Raw genomic sequence first — 21,592 nt, forward strand, 5'->3', positions numbered from 1 at the left:
TAATAAACACTGCTTGAAAGGGATATTTATTCTGTAGAGCTAACCTTTTATAAGATCAGATAAATTATTCTGTTCCACATTTTTCTTTGCATAGTTGAAGCACATGTCATCTACTTCTGTTGCAAGGAAATACCAGCCATTTAATGTTGTTCCAAGTAAAGGATAGATGCAGGATGCTCCAGTACCTAGTACAAAAATATAAAACAGGTTACCCACACCAGAGGGAGATGTGAGAAGAACAAGGAAAACACCATTCTTCCTTCTTAGAATTCTTAAAACCTCGTCTGGTACCTGATTACATACATACTACAGCTGCTGGGTTCTCTAATCATTTCACGTATGGCAGTCTTACCTCCTAACTGGATTCAAATTTCTTAGAGGACAAAAACTTTGCTATCCTCTTCTTTTATATGTTGTATGTAAAATGAAGTGTGCAAAACTAGCTGGTGATCAAGGACTACAGGACTAATTAACCAAAAATTACCAAAACAAGTTTACTTTAGAAAATTTTTCATTTTAAAATCTCACACAAAATTCAATCTTCTTAAATTGAAATCAAAGCTTAAAATAGATCAATGTATATCCCATTCCCCAAAAGCAGAAAAAAATACAGAAGGGTATAAAATTGTTAGGATTATTTAAATGACCAATTCCCCCACATATCCCCACATATCTATAAACTGTTACTTAAAGGAAATCAGAAGTTCAAAACAAAACTAAACTAAAAACAACAACAACAACAACAAAAACAACTAAAGAGAGAATTCATTTCTTAGATGTGATGACATGGAAGACATCTGCTCCAGATCTAAAACATCAATCACTGGCTTGCCCCACCATAGTTTTAAGGGAGACATTCAAAGGCAAATGTTCCAGGCAAAAATCACTCTTTGACAACTAGGGTTTGGTCCTACTTGTATATAGATCCCCCAACCATGGACTGGACTATATACTAACAACAAATAACTACGTTTATGACCACTGACTAATCTTGGCCAATTAAGATCCAAAGCACATATTCGAGAGAAGAAAAGGCAGTGATTCTCCTAAAGGCCTGGAGTAGTCAGCACCTACCACCCACTCCGGCCTGCCTTCCCATACCACATCTCAGTGCCACTCTAGTCTTCTAAGGATTTGGCAAGAAGAGATGAGGTCTAGAGATACATACTCCTCACCCAAAGGAAACCCGGGGTCATCATACTGCTTTTTCATCAAGTATTCTGAACAGACTGATAAGAGACAGGACAGTGACAGCCCTATGACAGTCACCTTGATTGTTATACTTCCCATCATGTTTACTTATAGCATCCTGGCTCTGAGGCTACTGGGCAAACACCTCCTTGGGGATATATGAGGCAGTGAAGGAACGGGTGAAAAGGGAACTCAAGCTCCTCTCAGAGGCCACAATTATTTAGTCCCTGCTTGCCATTCTGGTAAGCCAAAGTCATTCGAAGTCATTCAGAGTTAGAAAGAAGCTCTGTAGGAAAAAATATCTGGACCGGATACCAGGCCCTTGATTCTCATACAACTGCCTTTCTTTTCATACTTCAAATCATTTAAGGGCGCCTGGGTGGCTCAGTGGGTTAGGCCACTTCCTTCGGCTCAGGTCATGATCCCAGGGTCCTGGGATCGAGCCCCGCATCGGGCTCTTTGCTCAGCAGGGAGCCTGCTTCCCTCTATCTCTCTCTGCCTGACTCTCCATCTACTTGTGATTTCTCTCTGTCAAATAAATAAATAATATCTTTATTTAAAAAAAAAATCATTTAGGGGCGCCTGGGTGGCTCAGTGGGTTAAGCCGCTGCCTTCGGCTCAGGTCATGATCTCAGAGTCCTGGGATCGAGTCCCGCATCGGGCTCTCTGCTCGGCAGAGAGCCTGCTTCCCTCTCTCTCTCTCTGGCTGCCTCTCTGTCTACTTGTGATTTCTCTCTGTCAAATTAATAAATAAAATCTTTAAAAAAAAAAATCATTTAAAAGCAAAGAGCAAAAAAGAAAAAATACTTTCCTTCCACTGCCCACAGATCAGGTACCTCCAGGGTAATAAATACAGGTAAAGGACCTGTCCTCTACAGCCCCCAGCAAAGAATCAAATTTCTCAATTCTTAAGACCAAGAAGACTTAAATTCTAACATCCTAGTCCCCTCAGAAAGCTGAATAACATTTTTAATTGGATACTAATCCTTGTAATGATAAATAAAAATGGAAAGTGTATAATCATAGAATTAGAGCAAAATGATGGAGTCTGGGGGAAGAATTTATATAAAACCCTAATTAGAATGAATGTGATTTCAGCAAGGGTGCCCCTTGTGAAGAGCTAAAATCCATTAACCTCCTATATCCCCAAGTGTTATTTTAGACAGTTTGGGGCATAATTAAAATAAATTAGTACCAAATATGCTCTTACTTTTTAAGCTTTCTATAACCCATCAGCCAATCTTTTGCTGCGAACATAGAAGTGCAGAGCCTCTGCTAAACCCCTCATTTTTATATAGTACTTAGCTCATACAGGGTGTTCAGAATTTTGAATGTTGAAAGAATGATGTATTTATCCATGAATATTCAACAAATTATTTGCTGAACACCTACTATGTGCCAGAAACTCTGCTGGAGGTAGGGGTGGGGCGCCTGGGTGGTTCAGTTGGTTAAGCAAACTGCCTTTGGCTCAGATCATGATCCCAGGGGTCCTGTGATCGAGCCCCGTGTCAGGCTCCTTATTCAGCAGGAAGCCTGCTTCTCCTCTGCCTGCTGTATTCCCCTGTTTGTGCCCACTCTCTCTCTGACAAATAAATAAAATCTTAAAAAAAAAAAAAAAACGAATTCTGCAGACCATGAGAGGTGACAGTGACTTGGACTGAGATGGTGACACTGGAGATGGAGAGAAGTATATGATTTTAAAAATATATTTTTTAAAGATTTATAGATTTATTTATTTGTCAGAGAGACAGAGAGAAAGACAGACACACAGACAGAAGGCACAAGCAGGGGGAGCAGCAAGCAGACGTAGAAGCAGGCTCCCTGCTGAGCAAGGAGCCCAAACAGAACTCAGTCCCAGGACCCTTAGATCATGACCTGAGCCGAAGCAAGATGCTTAAGCAAGATGCTTAACCAACTGAGCCACCCAGGTGCCCCAAGAAATATTTAAGAGACCAACCAAAAGGAAATGATGACAGATATTCTCAGTGAGAATGGGGAGGTGTATCAAGGAGTATCAAGAATGACAGGTGGACTGTGGTGTACTCAGTGAAATAAGGAACGAAGAAAGAGGACCAAGATCAAAAAGAAAAGAATATGAGTCTGGTCGTAGACATGGCAAAGTCTGAAATGTTCTTGAGATATGCGTATTTCTGACACTGGGGACTAGTAGGCAGAATACATAAATTTGTGGGTTATTTGCACGGAGGTGGAAAATAGTCATAAATGTGGATGAAATTGCCTAGAGTTAGGATGCTAAGAAAAGGGCTAAAGACAGGCACCTGGGGGCACTTAATGCTCTCTGGCTCTCTCAAATAAACAAATAAAATCTTAGGGGGAGGGGCGCTGGGTGGCTCAGTGGGTTAAAGCCTCTGCCTTTGGCTCAGGTCATGATCCCAGGGTCCTGGGACCGAGCCCCGCATCGGGCTCTTTGCTCAGCAGGGAGCCTGCTTCCTCCCCTCTCTCTCTGCCTGCCTCTCTGCCTACTTGTAATCTCTGTCTGTCAAATAAAATAAATAAAATCTTAAAAAAAAAAAAAAATCTTAGGGGAAAAAAAAAAAAAGAGGGGCACCTGGGTGGCTCAGTGGATTAAAGCCTCTGCCTTCAGCTCAGGTCACGATCCCAGGGTCCTGGGATGTAGCCCCACACATCAGGCTCTCTGCTCTGCAGGGACCCTGCTTCCCCCTCTCTCTGTCTCTGTCTGCCTCTCTACTTGTGATCTCTGGTTGTCAAATAAATAAATAAAATCTTTAAAAAAATTAAAAAGAAAGAAAGAAAAAGAAAACAAAAGAAAAGGGCTAAAGGCCGACGTTCCCAACATCTAATGGCCATGTACAGGAAAGTAAGCTCAAAGGGGAGAAGAGTGACTAGAATAGAGAAAAGAAAACCAGAAAAAGTCCACAGGGGAGCCAATAAATGACCCCAACAGGCCATTTATTTATTTATTTATTTATTTTTAAAGATTTTATTTATTTATTTGACAGGCAGAGATCACAAGTAGGCAGAGAGGCAGGCAGAGAGAGAGGAGGAAGCAGGCTCCCCGCTGAGCAGAGAGCCCCACATGGGGCTAGATCCCAGGACCCTGGGATCATGACCGGAGCCGAAGGCAGAGGCTTTAACCCACTGAGCCACCCAGGTGCCCTGAACAGGCCATTTATGAGGGGGATGGAAAAATACTTACTAAAAATGCATGCAAATGTCAAGAATTAAACATTTACTACTATCTAGAAAGTGTCTTTCCTATAAATTAACTCTATTATGATTAGAAATAGAGCCACATAGCTTTTTTCCCATAAAGGATTAGTAAAGGTCAAAGGATTAAAAAATTTTCTTAGCCCTATCAAATTAACACACTACCTATTTATAATTACAAAACATACCCTAGCTACATTTCCTTCTATATTTCCATTTAATCTCTCAAATGAATAAACCAGACAGCCTTTTCTACTGTAATAGTTTACAATTAAGAGAACATCTTAAAATTAATTACTTTTTTCCTCTTTAATTTTAGATTAAATGCCAATTAAATGATTAATAAAAATCCAAGAGATTTCTGGAAGTATTTAGCCCACATGATCTTTTATCAAATGGCCATCATTACAATATCTCAATATGTGGACTACTATACTAACACCAAATAATTCAGAGTAAAAATAATGTCCAAAAGAGGGGCACCTGGGTGGCTCAGTGGGTTAAAGCCTCTGCCTTTGGCTCAGGTCATGATCCCAGGGTCCTGGGATCGAGCCCTGCATCAGGCTCTCTACTCTGCAGGGAGCCTGCTTCCTCCTCTCTCTCTCTCTGGGCCTACTTGTGGTCTCTGTCTTTCAAATAAATAAATAAAATCTTTTAAAAAAAATAATAATGTCCAAAAGATTCAGACATCAATATGATAATCTGAAAAGCTAAGAAAACAAGAGTCTCATTTGCGTTCTGCACCATTACACCCTTGCTCCCTGTTTGGTGCTAAAAATCCCTTCTCAAGAGAAATAAATGGCAGAAAAGCCGAAGTGTAGCAAATAAGAACAGTAGTATCTGTAAGTCAGCTTTTTTCACACAAATATCCAGAAGAGAAGTTTACAAAGAAACTGACTTTGCAAAATTAATGGAACTTATGCTTAGCTAAAAAAGAATTTAAAGGATGCCTGGGTGGCTCAGCTGGTTAAGCATCTGCCTTTGGGGCAGATCACGATCCCAAGGTCCTGGGATTGAGTCTCGTTTCAGGCTCCCTGCTCAGTAGGGAGTCTGCGTCTCCCTCTGCCCCTGGCCCCCTGGCCCTTGCTTGCTTTCTTTCTCTCTGACAAATAAATAAAATCTTAAAAAAAAAAAAAAAAAAAGAATTGGGGTGCCTGGGTGGCTCTGTAGATTAAGCCTCTGCTTTCAGCTTTGGTCATGATCTCAGGGTCCTGAGATCAAGCCCCACATCAGGCTCTCTGCTCAGTGGGGAGCCTGCTTCCACCTCTTCCTCTGCTTGTTCTCTGCCTACTTGTGATCTCTCTCTCTCTCTCTCTCTCTCTGTGTGTCAAATAAATAAATAAATAAAATCTTTAAAAAAAAAAAGAACTTAAAACTATATAGAATTTAAAACCATATATACCTATGTCAATTCCTCTTCGGAGAGTACTTTTGTCAGAGTCCTGATGACCAATCAGATCTTCTACCCAATGAATGTAGTTGAGTCTCAAGGGAACTGTAGGAATCAGTCTTTCCAATGGAATATCAATAGAAAGTCCAAAATCTTCCTTTAGGAGAGTACAGGTCAGAGCTCTGACTGCTTCAGGGTCTTTAAAATTAAGACTGAGGAGTGGAGAAAAAGAACACTGATTAGTAAGATTCACTATGCTACACAAACTATGGCAGCCAGACAATATCAACACCTGTTTGAATTTTCTAGACCATATATAAATGGCTATACAGAACGTTTGGGGCAATGAAAAACACATATGGGTGTTTACAGAGACACAGTATATGAAAGGCAGTACAAATTTCCACTGACAACACTGCATTTTCCCACAAGGACACGGAGGACAGGAATGCCTCTGTTCCAATTCCTGCCCAATCATCTCCTTACTTAGTTATAGGACTTTGGACAAGTTTTTTAACCTCCATGAGACTGTTTCCTCAGCTGTAAAATGGGGATAATAATACCTCTATCATAGTATTGCTATGAGATAATCTGAGAAAATGTATAAATATATAAAATACATATGTATTATATATGTATAATACATATATATTATATATATACACATGTATGTATATATATTATATATATATAATGCCTAGTACATAGTAACTATTATACAAACGCTGGCTATTTTTACTATTATCATTAACATCATTTGACTTCAGCACTTTTTAAAAATCACATTTAAAAGTGGAAAGCAGTATAAAATGCTTAATAGTGAAAATAGGTTAAGATATTAGATATTACAAGTAACAATTTTTTTTTTTTTTAAAGATTTTATTTATTTATTTGACAGAGAGAAATCACAAGTAGACGGAGAGGCAGGCAGAGAGAGAGAGGGAAGCAGGCTCTCTGCTGAGCAGAGAGCCCGATGCGGGACTCGATCCCAGGACTCCGAGATCATGACCTGAGCCGAAGGCAGCGGCTCAACCCACTGAGCCACCCAGGCGCCCCACAAGTAACAATTTTTAAATACAACAATTTTAGGCAGCTTTACTGAGGTATAATTTGCATAAAATTCATAAGTATACAATTCAACAGTTTTTATTATAATAAGAGTTGGGCAACCATCACAGCAATCCAATTATAGAACACTTCCATCATCCCAAAAACAACACCTCATGGCCATTTGCAAGCCATTCCTTATTTCCACTGTCAGCTCTAGGCAAACATTAACATACTTTCTGTCTCCACAGATTTCCTTCTTGTGGACATTTCATCTAAATCAAATCATAAAATATGTGGTCTTCATGTCTGGATTCTTCCACTTGCCACAACATTTGTGAGGTTCAACAATACTGTAGCATGTATCAGTACTTCCTACCTTTATGTGGCCAAATAATATTCCACTGCAAGGAATAACTGCATTAGTGGTTTGTTTATCCACTCACCACTTAATGAACATTTTGATTCTTTCGCTTTTTGGCTCTCATGAACAATGGTGTTTTAAACATTCACATGCAAGTCTTCATCTGATACGATACTTTTATTTAACTTTTTAAGAAACTTGTGCCAATTTAATTATTTAAATGTTAAAATGCTACTAAAGTTGAAACCTTAAAACAAAACCAAAGATCTTATTTATAAATGGGGCAATGAAAAGGGAACAGAAAGCCAGTAGATGGGACTCAACTAAGAAAAGGAGCTTTAAACTGCTCTAAATTCTGGCCTAAGTTTTATGTTCCCATCTTAGCAATGAAGTGACCAGTCACTTGAAAAACTCAATGACCAGACAGAAGGAAGAGTGCTTTATCCACCTGGCTATCGTGGAAACTTCAGGTAGATACCAGGGACCCAAGCTCCACCATCACCCACAGCAAAATATTCTAGGGTATGGTAGTTCAGAAATCTGGAGTCCGATCTCGATTCTGCAATCAACTAGCCATGGACTGAAGGTCACTTCAATTCTTAGGTCTCAGTTTCTCCATCTATAAAACTAAGGGATTAAACAAAACAAAAATCCAAGGGTCCTTCCTGGTAAAATTTTAAGAGTTTATGATGCATACTATGAATTAGTAAGATGGTACTCACTTAAATATTTGTAGAGCAAATTATAGTGACATGGAACAATCAATACAGTTACTGAATAGAATAGTTATGAATACCAAACATTAAACATTTCTATTATCCCCTAGTCTGATACCTAACATTATCCTTCTGCTTCATGATAGTAAGCATTTAATAACACTATTAACACATATTAAGGAATATACAATCAATGTTTGTAGATGACATGATTTATTCTTTATTTTTTTGAAGGGGGTTCTGCAGGAGAAAGAAGATCTTAAGCAGGCTACACTCCCAGTGCTGAGCCAATGCAGGGCTCAATCTTACACCCCTGAGAGACATGATCTACTCTTTTAAAAAACTGTTCAGAAAAACACATTTTAACAGTAAAACAATTTGCAAAGAGTTGTGATAAGCAGGATTAAATTTCAGGAATATACACAAAATTTGTTATCTATACAAAAATTGCACTGTATACTTGAATATACGGTTTCTTACGACCTTTAAGAATGCTTCAGGGGGAACGCCTGGGTGGCTCAGTAGGTTAAGCCTCCGCCACTGGCTCAGGTCATGATCTCAGGGTCCTGGGATCAAGCCCCACATCAGGCTCTTTGCTCAGCTGGGAGTCTACTTCTCTCTCTCTCTGCCTGCCTACTTGTGATCTCTTTCCGTCAAATAAATAAAATCTTAAAAAAAAAAAAAAAAAAGAATGCGTGACGCCTGGGTGGCTCAGTTGGTTAAGCAGCTGCCTTCGACTCAGGTCATGATCCCAGTGTCCTGGGATCAAGTCCCACATCGGGCTCCTTGCTTGGCAGGGAGCCTGCTTCTCCCTCTGCCTCTGCCTGCCTCTCTGTCTGCCTATGCTCGCTCGCTCTCTCTCCCTCTATCCCTGATAAATAAATAAATAAAATCTTAAAAAAAAAAAAAAAGAATGCTTCAGGGAAGGGCGCTTGGGTGGCTCCAGTCAGTTAAGTGTCTGCTTTTGGCTCAGGTCATGATCCCAGGGTCCTCCGATCATGCTGCACACAGGGCTCTTAGCTCAGTGGAGCCTGCTTCTCCCTCTGCCCCCCACAACCCCAGCAGGCATTACCTTTCACGGAATAACCATCAATTTTTGAGGTAATTTTTGAGGGGGGATAAAAAGCATTCAATGAGGGGCGCCTGGGTGGCTCAGTGGACTGGGCTGCTGCCTTCGGCTCAGGTCATGGTCTCAGGGTCCTGGGATAGAGTCCCGCATCTGGCTCTCTGCTCGGCAGGGAGCCGGCTTCCTCTTCTCTCTCTCTCTGCCTGCCTCTCTGCCTACTTGTGATCTTTCTCTGTCAAATAAATAAATAAAATCTTTTTAAAAAAAATTAAAAAATAAAAATAAAATAAAAAGCATTCAATGAGATGAAAAAGCAAATATGCAGGAACAGGCAGAAATACAAAATGCCAGAGCAAAATTTGGAAGAGAGGAATTCTCCCCCGCTTTTTATTAAAGTAAACTTTACCCCAACATGGGGCTTAATTCATGACCCCCAAATCAACAATCACGTGCTCTAGTGACCAAGCCAGCCAGGCACTCCACGGAGGACAGTAATTTCCAAAAGTGATAACCCCCTTACATTTAAGTGGGGACTGATGAGCTTTTAAAGACCAGTTTCTACGAAACAGTACAAGTAGAAGTTTATTGAATCAATATATGCTAGCAATAAAAATTCTCTTTAAAATATATATTAAGACTATTTAAAGGAAAATTAGGTCTATTCCTAGACATCTAAGTAGATAGATATTAATTTTGTCATTTATGGGGGCTAATAAAAGAGAATTAGTCCATGAGCAAGCAACCACAAACACATTTCTGCTTCACTCAATTGCACAGCAACTGCCTCAATCAATTAAAAAAAAAAAAAAAGGACTTCTATTACCTTTGGATTTCTTTCTCAGTTAAAAGCAGTACAATCTCAGGGTCAACAAGATAAATGGAGCTAAAAGAAGGGGGGGATTAAATCTATAAAAACTTTTCATTCTAGGGGTGCCTGGATGGCTCAGCGGGTTAAAGCCTCTGCCTTCGGCTCAGGTCATGATCCCAGAGTCCTGGGTCTGAGCCCTGTACTGGGCTCCCTGCTCCACAGGAAGCCTGCTTCTCCCTCTCCCACTCCCCCTGCTTCTGTTGCCTCTCTCACTGTCAAATAAATAAAATCTTGGGACACCTGGGTGGCTCAGTGGGTTGGGCCTCTGTCTTTGGTTCAGGTCATGATCTCAGGGTCCTGGGATCAAGCCCCACATCGGGCTCTCTGCTCAGCGGGGAGCTTGCGTCCCCCTCTCTCTCTGCCTACTTGTGATCTTTCTGTGTCAAATAAATAAATACATAAATATCTTAAAAATAAATAAATAAATAAATAAATAAATACAATGTTTTTTAAAAAAGAATACTGCATTTGACTCCTGTGAAATCTGTGAAAAGATGGGACTTCATTTCCTTCAATGACAGAGAAATAAAAATTGAATTTTTACCTATGTAAAATTCACTTTGAGTACCACACTAGGGCATTCAAATAAATTCACATCCTTTATTCTGTAAAAGCAGCCTACTCTATTAAGCTTCATGGCTAAACACACAAATGAATTATGTCCCAATACAGTGCCTATGTTCAAAGCCTTAAAATCTGAAAGGTAAAAAGTCATAATTTTTCTATCAAAGAAACCTAATAGTCTAGATACCTTATAAAATAAGCTTGAACAGGATTACCTTAAATAGTGTAACAGCAACAGCAGGACACCTGACATGACATAATTACTTTCCCACAACTTCTGAATGTGACTTTGCACTGGCATTTTGAATAAAATTATGAAAATCAGGGAATACAAACTCCAATATTTACATGGTACTATTCAAAATGCCAGTCCCTAACAAGATAGAGAGCTTGTGCTGGCCTGTAAATTAGAACATTCAACCAAAGAAATGTCTGTTGAACTTAAACATGTAGCACAAGATCCCTACCTCTGTAGACAGTAACAAACAGTTTGTGGAGAAGCCACACTTTTAGTAGCATTATGCCAGATGACATAAATGGCCATTTAAAGAGTATGATCACCACCCAGTTCCAGGTAATTAATGACAAGTGAGTTTACCAGCCGTTTTGCCAGATCTTTAAAATCTCTAAAGGAAACCAACAAACCATAATTTTATATGAAATTTCCCTGATTCTTAAAATCTGTGTGGGCAATAAACAACTGCAAGCCTTAAACAATTCACACGCTTACAGGTTGTAACCTGTATTGTAAACAGTGGAACTATTTAAAAAAAAAAAAAAAAAAAGCTGGGGTACTTGACTCCTCTGTACTTTCAAAGATTAAGTATAAAAATGTTTCTATCCCAAGGTGCATGGCTGACTTAATCTCAGGGTTGTGAGGTTGAGCCCCACACTGGGTGCAGAGATTACTTCACTTTGTTCAACTGAGTTATACAGAATAAAATAGAATTTTCAAGAAGTTGTGACAGTGGGCATTTATTCCTTTATTCATTCCACATTTACCATGTATCAACTATGTGCTAGACATTGGGCAAAGTGCTAGAGATGCCGCAGTATGCAAATACAGACACGGTCTCTCCCTTCATGACAGTGACAGTCTGACAAAGGTTAGGTATTCATCCAAGAATCACTCAAATACATTTAAAATTGTCACTGTGATGAATGCTGTAAAAGATAGGTACAAGGTGCTATGAAACCTAAATAATTAGTGGAATTACCTTAGAACAAGTCAGAAAAGGTAACTTAGCTAATTACTAAGAGCAGAATAAAAATTAACAAAGAAAAAACTTGGGAGGGAATACCGTATTAACATGAGTTAAGAGGCTGGATAAAGGTGGTGGTGGCAAAGCCAGGGGAAAGTGAAAAGAATTAAGAGATATTCAGGACGGAAAATTTACCAAATTTGCTAGTGGACTTGTATGTGCAGTGAGAAAGGATATATTCATAGCTGTTCCCTAGGGTTCTGGCCTGTTCACCAGGATAAACCGTGCCATTCACTAAAATTGGGAACTCTAACAGAGAACCATTTTTTAGGATAAATATCATAAATCTGAGCTGAATCTGAGATATCCAAGTAGGGATACTGAGGAAGCAGTGACCTCCAGGTAAAAAGCCCAGAAAACTGGTCTGAAGAAACAGAGGTAGGAGCGATTTACAAACAAAGGAGTGAGGCCCCAGAGTAATGAGAATGCTTAAAGGGAAAATACAAGATTAGAAGAGAGCTCTAAGCACTAAGCCTTAAAGACTCCTTTCTTGGGACGCCTGGGTGGCTCAGTTGGTTAAGCGGCTGTCTTCGGCTCAGGTCATGATCCCAGCATCCTGGGATCAAGTCCCACATCGGGCTCCTTGCTCAGTAGGGAGCCTGCTTCGCTCTCTGTCTCTGCCTGCCACTTTGTCTGCGTGTGCTTGCTCTTGCTCTCTCTCTCTCTGACAAATAAATAAATTAAAAAAAAAAAAAAAAAGACTCCTTTCTTTAATGGCTATGCATACAATCATTACAAAGGAAGCTACACAAGGAGACAGAAAGGGTGAAAGAAAGTGTGGTGCCAAGGAAGCCAAGGGAAGAGGGTGTCCATGAAGAACAGTATCAGCAAAGTAACCTGCCTCTCAAAAGTCAACTGAAAACCAAAATTGCATTTAGTGACAAAAGATCACTAGAGACCTTTTCCAAGAGTTGCTTTGGTAGAGGTGGAATTAGAAACCACCCTGGAATGAGCTGAAGATTAAGTATGGTATGGGAAGAATGAAGACAGTAAAAGTAAACAATTCTTCAAGAAGTTGTTGTGCAAGGGAGAAGAGAGATGGGGCAGCATAAGTGGTGGTATTGATGGAGATTTTTATTAGTAATTTTTTTTAAGATTTTATTTATTAATTTGACAGAGAGAAATCACAAGTAGACGGAGAGGCAGACAGAGAGAGAGAGAGAGATAGGGAAGCAGGCCCCCTGCTGAGCAGAGAGCCCGACGCGGGACTCGATCCCAGGACCCTGAGATCATGACCAGAGCCAAAGGCAGCGGCTTAACCCACTGAGCCACCCAGGCGCCCTATTAGTAATTTTTAAATTGAAGACTCAAACATGTTTTAAAGTCAATGGGTGGGTAGCTCGCTCAGTCGTTAAGCATGTGCCTTCAGCTGAGGTCGTTATCCCAGGATCCTGGTATGGAGCTCTGCATTGGGCTCCCGGTTCAACAGAAGTCTGCTTCTCTCTCTCCCACTCCCCCTCCCTTTGTTCCCTCTCTTGCCCTGTCTCTATCAAATAAATAAATAAAATCTTTAAAAGAAAAAAAAAAGTCAATGGAAAGTCACATAGACCACATATTATTATTCTACTTATACAAAATATCCAAAACATGCAAATATATAGCAAAAGTAAGATTAGTGGTTGCCAGGAGCTAAAGAGAGAGAGGACAGAGTTGGGAGTGACTGCTGAATAGGTTTCTTTCCGGGAGTGACGAAAATGTTCTAGAATTAGTAGTGATTCTTGTGTAACCCTGCGACATATTAAGAACTGAATTGTACATATTAAAATGATGATTTTAGGGCCCCTTGTATGGCACAGTCAGCTGAACATCTGACTTGGGTTTCAGCTCAGGTCTTGATGTCCGGGTTGTGGGATGGAGCCGCATAGAGGACTCTGCGCCAAGCACAGTTTGCTTCAGTTTCTCTCTTCCTCAGCCCCTCCTAGTGGTACACATATGCTTTCTCTCTTTCTCTCTCAAATAAATAAGTCTTTAAAAAATGAAATAAAATGGTTTTATAGTATGTGAATTCTATCTCAAATTTATAAAAAGTCGAAGAGAAGAAGCCAATTGATAGAGAGAGATTAAATTAGGAGAAGGAAAATTAGGACTAAGGTTCCTGAGATGAGGGGAGAGTTATGGGTTCCATATGACAGATCTGATTAGAATATAGTAATAGTGAAAATCATGAATAGCAATTTGTTGAACAAAACCAAAAGCAGACCCATGGTCTTTTGTTGTGTTTTCCACCAACTCATACTTATCCATGACTGATTTTTCTTTTGGTGGGGGGAGGGATAAAGAAAGGGGAGAAAAGTGGGAAGAGAAAGAGAATTTTAAGCAGACAGACCCCAACATGGGGCTCAATCTCACAACCTGAGCCAAAATCAAGAGCTGGATACTCGGGCGCCTGGGTGGCTCAGTGGGTTAAGCCGCTGCCTTCGGCTCAGGTCATGATTTCAGGGTCCTGGGATTGAGTCCCGCATCGGGCTCTCTGCTCAGCGGGGAGCCTGCTTCCTCCTCTCTCTCTCTCTCTCTGCCTGCCTCTCTGCCTACTTGTGATCTCTGTCTGTCAAATAAAATAAATAAAATCTTAAAAAAAAAAAAGAGCTGGATAATTAACCAACTGAGCCACCAAGGCAGCTCCCTAAAGATTTTTTTTTACTTTTACATCCCATGGGTCAAATAAGCAAGGAGAGTAATATCATGCAAAAAAAAAGAAAGAAAGAAAGAAAAAGATTCTGGAACAGTGCAAGTGACTATTAACAATCTTAGACTAAACAACCCAAAATCTTACTTGCCAAATGACAAGAAACTGTGATCAAACTAATCTCATAAACGCAGATCCCTGTGCTAGCTAAAAAAGCCGGTAACAGAATAAACACCTAGCCATCCAAACACCTCTTTGGCCTTTCACGTACAGGTAAGAGTACTGCAACTTTGGCCTTCCACGTATAGGTAGGAGTACTGCAACTTTTCTAGCAAAGCCCAGCAACTTACCCTAAATGCACTTAAGAAAAAAATAAAAATAACAAAACACTTTAAAAAAAAAACCACACACACACTTCTGGGGTGACTATGTGGAAAAAACACACTTTTGGGGCACCTATGGAGCTTAGTCAGTTAAGCTGCTGACTCTAGATTTTGGCTCAGGTCAAGATCTCAGAGTCTGGTATCAAACCCCACAGAGCCCCCGACTGGCTCCACACTCAGAGGGGAGTATGCTCCCTCTCCTTCTGCCCACCCCCACCTTGCTCTCTCTCAAATAAATAATCTTAAAAAAAAAAAATATGGAGGACATCTGGGTAGCTCAATCGGTTAAGCATCCACCTTTGGCTTAATTCATAACCTGGGCTCGAGCACCAAATCAGGCTATCTACTCAGTGGAGAGCCCATTTCTCATTCTCCCTCTGCCTGCCGCTCCCCGTTTGTGCTCTTTCCTTCCCTTTCTCTAATAAATAAAATCTTTAAAAAAAAAAAAAAAAACCTTTTAAAAAGTTCAGTAGTAAAAGAATCCTTTTTTTTTTTAAGATTTTATTTATTTATTTGACAGAGAGAGAGATCACAAGTAGGCAGAGAGGCAGGCAGAGTGAGAGAGAGAGAGGAGGGGAAGCAGGCTCCCTGCTGAGCAGAGTCCCAGGACCCTGGGATCATGACCTGAGCCGAAGGCAGAGGCTTAACCCACTGAGCCACCCAGGCGCCCCAGTAGTAAAAGAATCTTAAAAAAATTGAAGTTTCGGGGCACCTGGGTGGCTCAGTGGATTAAAGCCTCTGCCTTCGGCTCAGGTCATGATCTCAGGGTACTGGGATTGAGCCCTGCAACAGGCTCTGTGCTCAGTGGTAGCCTGCTTCCCTCTCTCTCTCTGCCTGCCGCTCTGACTACTTGTAATCTCGTTCCCTCTGTCAAATAAATAAAATCTTTAAAAAAAAATTAAGTTTCATAATCAGAAATTTTAGAAATAATCTAACAGTAATCAATAAGGAGATTAGTCTGCAGTCATTTAAAGGACTAAGACTGAGGAGTTGCCTGGGTGGCTCAGTTGGTTAAGCATCTGCCTCTGGCTCCCGATGCGACTGCAGGGTCCTGGGATTGAGCCCCATGTCAGACTCCCTCTCCTCATCCCCCTCCTTGACCCCTGCTTGTGTGTGTGCACTATTCTCTCTCTCAAACAAATAAATAGGAGTTAGACTGGGCTGGTCCACATACTATTGCATAAAGAATATTTCTTGATATATATATATACATATCACCTTTGAATAAAAGCATATATATATAGGGACATCTGGGTGGCTCAGTAGGTTAAGCCACTGCCTTCGGCTCAGGTCATGATCCAAGAGCCCTGGGATTGTGTCCCACATGAGGCTCCTTGCTCAGCGGGGAGCCTATTTCTCTCTCTCTCTTTCTCTCAGCCTCTCTGCCTGCTTGTGCTCTGTCTCTCTCTCTGACAAATAAATAAAACCTTAAAAAAAAAAAGCATATATATATACATTGTGATCACATTGTTGTACCAAAAAAAAAACCCCAAACCAAACAAAAATGATCCCATGTGTATATGGTAAAAAAAGAGTCTGGAAGGGTTAAGGGCCACTTCTGGATATGCAAATAGGTGGATGGGTGAGTGGGGCAGAAACTTCCATTCCCTCTTCCATTCCCTCCTATTTTTGTTTTACCTGAATACATTTTACATAGTTATCACCTTCATAACTGTTTTATAACATTTGGAAAATGTTTATAATGCCAACTGGGGGGGGGGGGTAAAAAAAAGTCCTATTTTTATATCTGCATCAAAATTACAATCACAAAAAATACTACATATGTGTAAGGACAAAGACTTAGGAAGGAACACAAAACAATTTGATCTTCTGGGGATGGAAGAATGGTGATATTTTTCTTTTATGTATGCAACATTACCATTATAAATGTAGTTAGGAAGGATATATTTCTTTTTTTTAAAAAATATTTTATTTATTTATTTGTCAGAGAGAGTGAGCACATGCAGACAGAGAGGCAGGCAGAGGCAGAGGGAGAAGCAGGCTCCCTGCTGAGCAAGGAGCCCTACATGGGACTCGATCCAGGACGCTGGGATCGTGACCTGAGCCGAAGGCAGCCGCTTAACCAAATGAGCCATCCAGGCGTCCCAGGAAGGATATATTTCTATAATTTTCCCATTAAGTGTTCTGTAATATCTGTATGATAACAAAAATCCCATTTCCAAAATAGGAAAACAGGCCCATGGTTCCAGGATACTTCTCCATGAAAGAGGGACATTTCTGTTGGAAACCAAACCAGGATATTTCCCATGGTGACAACAATCACCAAAGAGAGTACTGCAGCTTAAGCATTAATTACACAGCCTTGTGGAACATTTGGAGCAAGAGAAACAGCATAATAATTAATGTTTTCTTTTTTTTTTTTTTAAAGATTTTATTTATTTAACAGACAGAGATCACAAGTAGGCGGAGAGGCAGACAGAGAGAGAGGAGGAAGCAGGTTCCCTGCTGAGCAGAGAGCCCGATGTGGGGCTCGATCCCAGGACCCTGAGATCATGACCTGAGCCAAAGGCAGAGGCTTTAAGCCACTGAGCCACCCAGGCGCTCCCTAATTAATGTTTTCTTAGTGGCTTGAAAGAAAGTTATTGTTTATATAAACAATTCTTGTTATTTAAAAATATATATATGTTCACCTTGATGGACTATAGCATAAATTTATTAATAAGGAACTACATCTTTTTTTTTTTCTTAGTAGGCTCCATGCCCAGTATGGGGCTTGAACTCACAACCTTGAGATCATGACCTGAGCTGAGATCAAGAGTTGGACACTTGGTGTCCCAAAAGGAACATCTATTACCAAGACATTAAACAGAGGCTAGTCAAATTAAACTGAAAAATATCTATGAAGAACTGATTCTTAGACTTTGTTAGCAAGGCAAGCGTTCATTTTCTTACTTCTAAGAAAACACAGACACTAATTTAAGGGTTGGAAATCCTTTTGTAGGACAAAGTCTAGTCATCCGGCTTTACTAGTTAAATATCTAGGTCACTGTAGCACCCTGGGATATTAAAAAATCCTGAATCCAGGCAAGATCTTTTCTCATTCTCATTTCTGAGATCACCGGAACTAAAATTAGCTCTCACGTGGAAATTAGCAATTTATTCCATCAAGTCTTTATTGTTTAACACATCCAACTTCACAAAATAGCCTACTGTCAACAGGCTCATGTCTGATTTCCCCAGAATGACTCCTGCTCTGCTACTGGTGAATATAGTATTACCATTATAGAGTTTGGAAAGATACATTCTGTGATCCATGGTAAAAATAACAATCACTCTAACACCACAGAGACCACCGAACCTCATGTAATAACAATAAGGGGTAAGTCCTCCCAACCAATTTTCCAAAACTGGTTTCTATTAGATCTTCACCAAGGGGTTAAAAACGTACAGGCATAACATATGAAAAAACCCTTCAAGATCTGGGTCTTTGGTTTAAAAACAAATCAGGTGGGATGCCTGGGTGGCTCAGTGAGTTACGCCTCTGCCTCCAGCTCAGGTCATGATCTCAGGGTCCTGGGATCAAGCCCCACATCAGGCTATCTGTTCAGCGGGGAGCCTGCTCCCCCGTCTCTCTGCCTGCTGCTCTGCCTACTTGTGATCTCTCTGTCAAATTAATAAATAAAATCTTTCAAAAAAATAAAAGTAAACATAAAAACAAATCAGTTAAGTGTCACACTTCATCCAAACTCAACTGGTAGGGCTCAAACTGCAGGATATCTGCATGGGGCTGGTTACTGTGAAAAATGTATGAACTAAAATCTAGTTACAATGGTCAGATATGATTACATCAAAGCAGTGATGGATGCAGGAAAGAAAAACAGAGAGAGACATCACACTAGTAATCCCAGTCACCTTATCAATTACACCAGGCATAACCACCTATCATTTTTAAAGTGTCTATAATGCTGTCACCTTACATGCATTATTACTAACCTTTATGACAAAAATCCAAAGCATGTCCTTTTATCCCTCTTCTTTAGATGAGGAAATTCAGTATCAGTAAAGTTAGGAAAATTATGTAAAGGGGTGACTAGGTAGGTCAATGGGTTAAGTGTCTGCCTTTGGCTGGGGTCATGATCCTCGGGTCCTGGGATCAAGGTCACTGGGCTCCCTGCTCAGTGGGATGTCTGCTTCTCCCTCTCCCTTTGCCTGCCACTCCCCCTGCTCGTGGTTTCTATCAAAACCTCTAGAACTGCTATGTGGCACCCGTAAGACTGGTCCTTAGGATGACTGACTGAGAAATGAATCCCCTCTCTCCATACAACACTCTGCTTAAGAGTTGAGCAAATAAATGACATTTTGATCAAGTCTATACTTTTGTCTGAAACTCCTTTTTCATAATTAACTGGGTTTATATTTTGACATTCTTTCTCATACATCTCATGGAAATAAATAAAAAGCCATGCTAAAAATAAAAAAAATAAAAATATCAACGTAGACAATCATCAAGAACTCTTAACTAGGGGCGCCTGGGTGACTCAGTGGGTCAGGCCTCTGCCTTCGGCTCAGGTCACGATCCCAGGGTCCTGGGATCGAACCCCACATAGGGCTCTCTGCTCAGCGGGGAGCCTGCTTCCCTCTCCCTCTCTGTGCCTGCCTCTCTGCCTACTTGTGATCTCTGTCAAATAAATAAAAATCTTTAAAAGAAAAAAAACCTCTTAACTAAGTAAGCAAGAAGGGGGAGTCCTTCTAAATATGCCACCTTGCCACCTATTAATAAGCTCATATTGCTTCCATCTTTAAAGAACAGAAGCCCCTCAGTGGGGAGCCTCCTTGTCCACCTCCCTCTTTCCCTCCCCCAACTTATGATCGCTCTCTTGCTCACTCTCTCTCAAATAAAATCTTGAAAAAACTATTTTAAAAAAGAGAAACAAATGAGGCTCTCCTCAAGCTTGCCTCATCCTCTTCCTATTCTTTCACAGACTAGCCTGTTGTTGTTTTTTAAGATTTTATTTATTTATTTGACAGACAGAGATCACAAGTAGGCAGAGAGAGATGGAGAAGCAGGTTCCCCGCTGAGCAGAGCCTGATGCAGACTCGGGATTAGGAAGCGAGCCAAAGGCAGAGGCCTTAACCCACTGAGCCACTCAGGCATCCTAGATTAGCCTGCTTTATCCTGCAAAAATTTAAAGATTTTATTTATTTGTCAGAGAGGGAGAGTGTGGGCACACGTGCACGTGCACGCACACACACACACACACACACACACACACGCACACACAAAATCAGGGAGAGCAGGAGGCAGAGGGAGAAGCATACTCCCCACTGTGAAGGAGCCTGATGTAGGACTCATCCCAGGACCCTGGGATCATGACCTGAGCTGAAGGTAGACAGATAACCCATCTGAGTCAACCAGGCATCCCTAGCCTGCAAAAAACTTAAAAATTGCTTTTGCCTAGGGGTGTCTGGGTGGCTCAGTTGGTTGAGTGTCTGACTTCGGCTTGGGTCATTATCTTGGGGTCCTGGGATGAGTCCAACATCAGGCTCTCCACTCAGCAAGGAGTCTGTTTCTCCCTCTATCCCTCCCCCTACTTGTATACTCTTTCTCTCTCTCAAATAAAGAAATAAAATCTTTAAAAAAAATAATAACTTTTGCCTATTCCAAAAAGAACATCAATGTGTTTGATTACAACCCATAACTTTTTAGTCCCTTTCTATGGTTTTAGCCCGAAATAAAATTATCACATTTGATCACCTGCAACATCCATTCTACAAGCTCCACGATATTCCATGGAACCTCACTGTTAAGAACCTACATACTAGATACTTACATTACTTCCAATTTTTCTGGTTATAAACAGCTTGAGGATAGACATTCTTTTTTTTTTTTTTTTTTTTTATTTATTTGACAGACAGAGATCACAAGTAGGCAGAGAAGCAGGCAGAGAGAGAGGAGGAAGCAGGCTCCCTGCTGAGCAGAGAGCCCGATGCGGGGCTCGATCCCATGACCCTGGGATCATGACCTGAGCCAAAGGCAGAGGCTTTAACCCACTGAGCCACCCAGGCGCCCCGAGGATAGACATTCTTAAACAAACATTATCTTCAAAGTTGCAATTTTACCCAGCATTTTCTCTGTACCATTTGACTACATTTTTTTTTTTAAAGATTTTATTTATTTGACAGACAGAAATCACAAGCAGGCAGAGAGAGAGAAGGGGAAGCAAGCTCCCTGCTAAGCAGAGAGCCGGGGGGCTCGATCCCAAGACCCTGGCATCATGACCTGAGCCGAAGGCAGAGGCGTTAACCCACTGAGCCACCCAGGTGGCCCCATTTGACTACATTTTTGCCATTAATGGATATTTTCTTCCTTTTATAAATGTTTTATTTATTCATTTGAGACAGAGTCAGTGAGTGAGCAGGAGGAGGAAGAGAGAGAGGGACAAGCACACTCCACACTAAGCATGATGCCCAACATAGGGCTGAATCCCATGATCCCGAGATCAGGACCTGAGCCGAAATCAAGTCAGATGCTCAACCCACTGAGCCACCCAAGTGTCCCAATGGATATTTTAATGCTTTACCTTTGCTAATAAGGTCTACTGTCTTTCCTCTTGTGAACTGCCCATTTTTAACCTTTACCTTTGTCTATAAAGGTTTCTTACTTTTTCTTATTGTCTTGTAAGAATTTTATTTTTAAGATTTTATTTATTTATTTAACAGACAGATATCACAAGTAGGCAGAGAGACAGGCAGAAGGAGGGGGAAGCAGGCTCCCTGCTAAGCAGAGAACCCGATGCAGGATTCGATTCCAGGACCCTGAGATCATGACCTGAGCCGAAGGCAGAGGCTTTAACCCACTGAGCCACCCAGGCGCACCTGTTAGAATTCTTTATATTGAGAAGGCTAATTCTCTGCCATATGCTGTAAATATTTGTAGTGTTCTGTCATCTTTTACTTTTAGTATT

General features: G+C 40.7%; 1 protein-coding gene across 1 annotated transcript in view; it reads right to left on the minus strand.

Moving 5' to 3' along the window:
* METTL16 (methyltransferase 16, RNA N6-adenosine) overlaps window positions 1–21,592 on the minus strand; it is a 79,748-nt gene that overhangs the window by 43,289 nt on the left and 14,867 nt on the right. Inside the window, exons 3-4 of the mRNA XM_059378499.1 lie at window positions 5,783–5,982; window positions 45–185 (exon numbers count right to left, since the gene is read on the minus strand). Of these exons, the coding sequence (XP_059234482.1) occupies window positions 45–185; window positions 5,783–5,982 (341 nt within the window). The remainder of the gene's footprint in view (window positions 1–44; window positions 186–5,782; window positions 5,983–21,592) is intronic.

The sequence above is a fragment of the Mustela nigripes genome, chromosome 16 (assembly GCF_022355385.1).
Source record: "Mustela nigripes isolate SB6536 chromosome 16, MUSNIG.SB6536, whole genome shotgun sequence".
Classification (NCBI taxonomy): Eukaryota; Metazoa; Chordata; class Mammalia; order Carnivora; family Mustelidae; genus Mustela; species Mustela nigripes.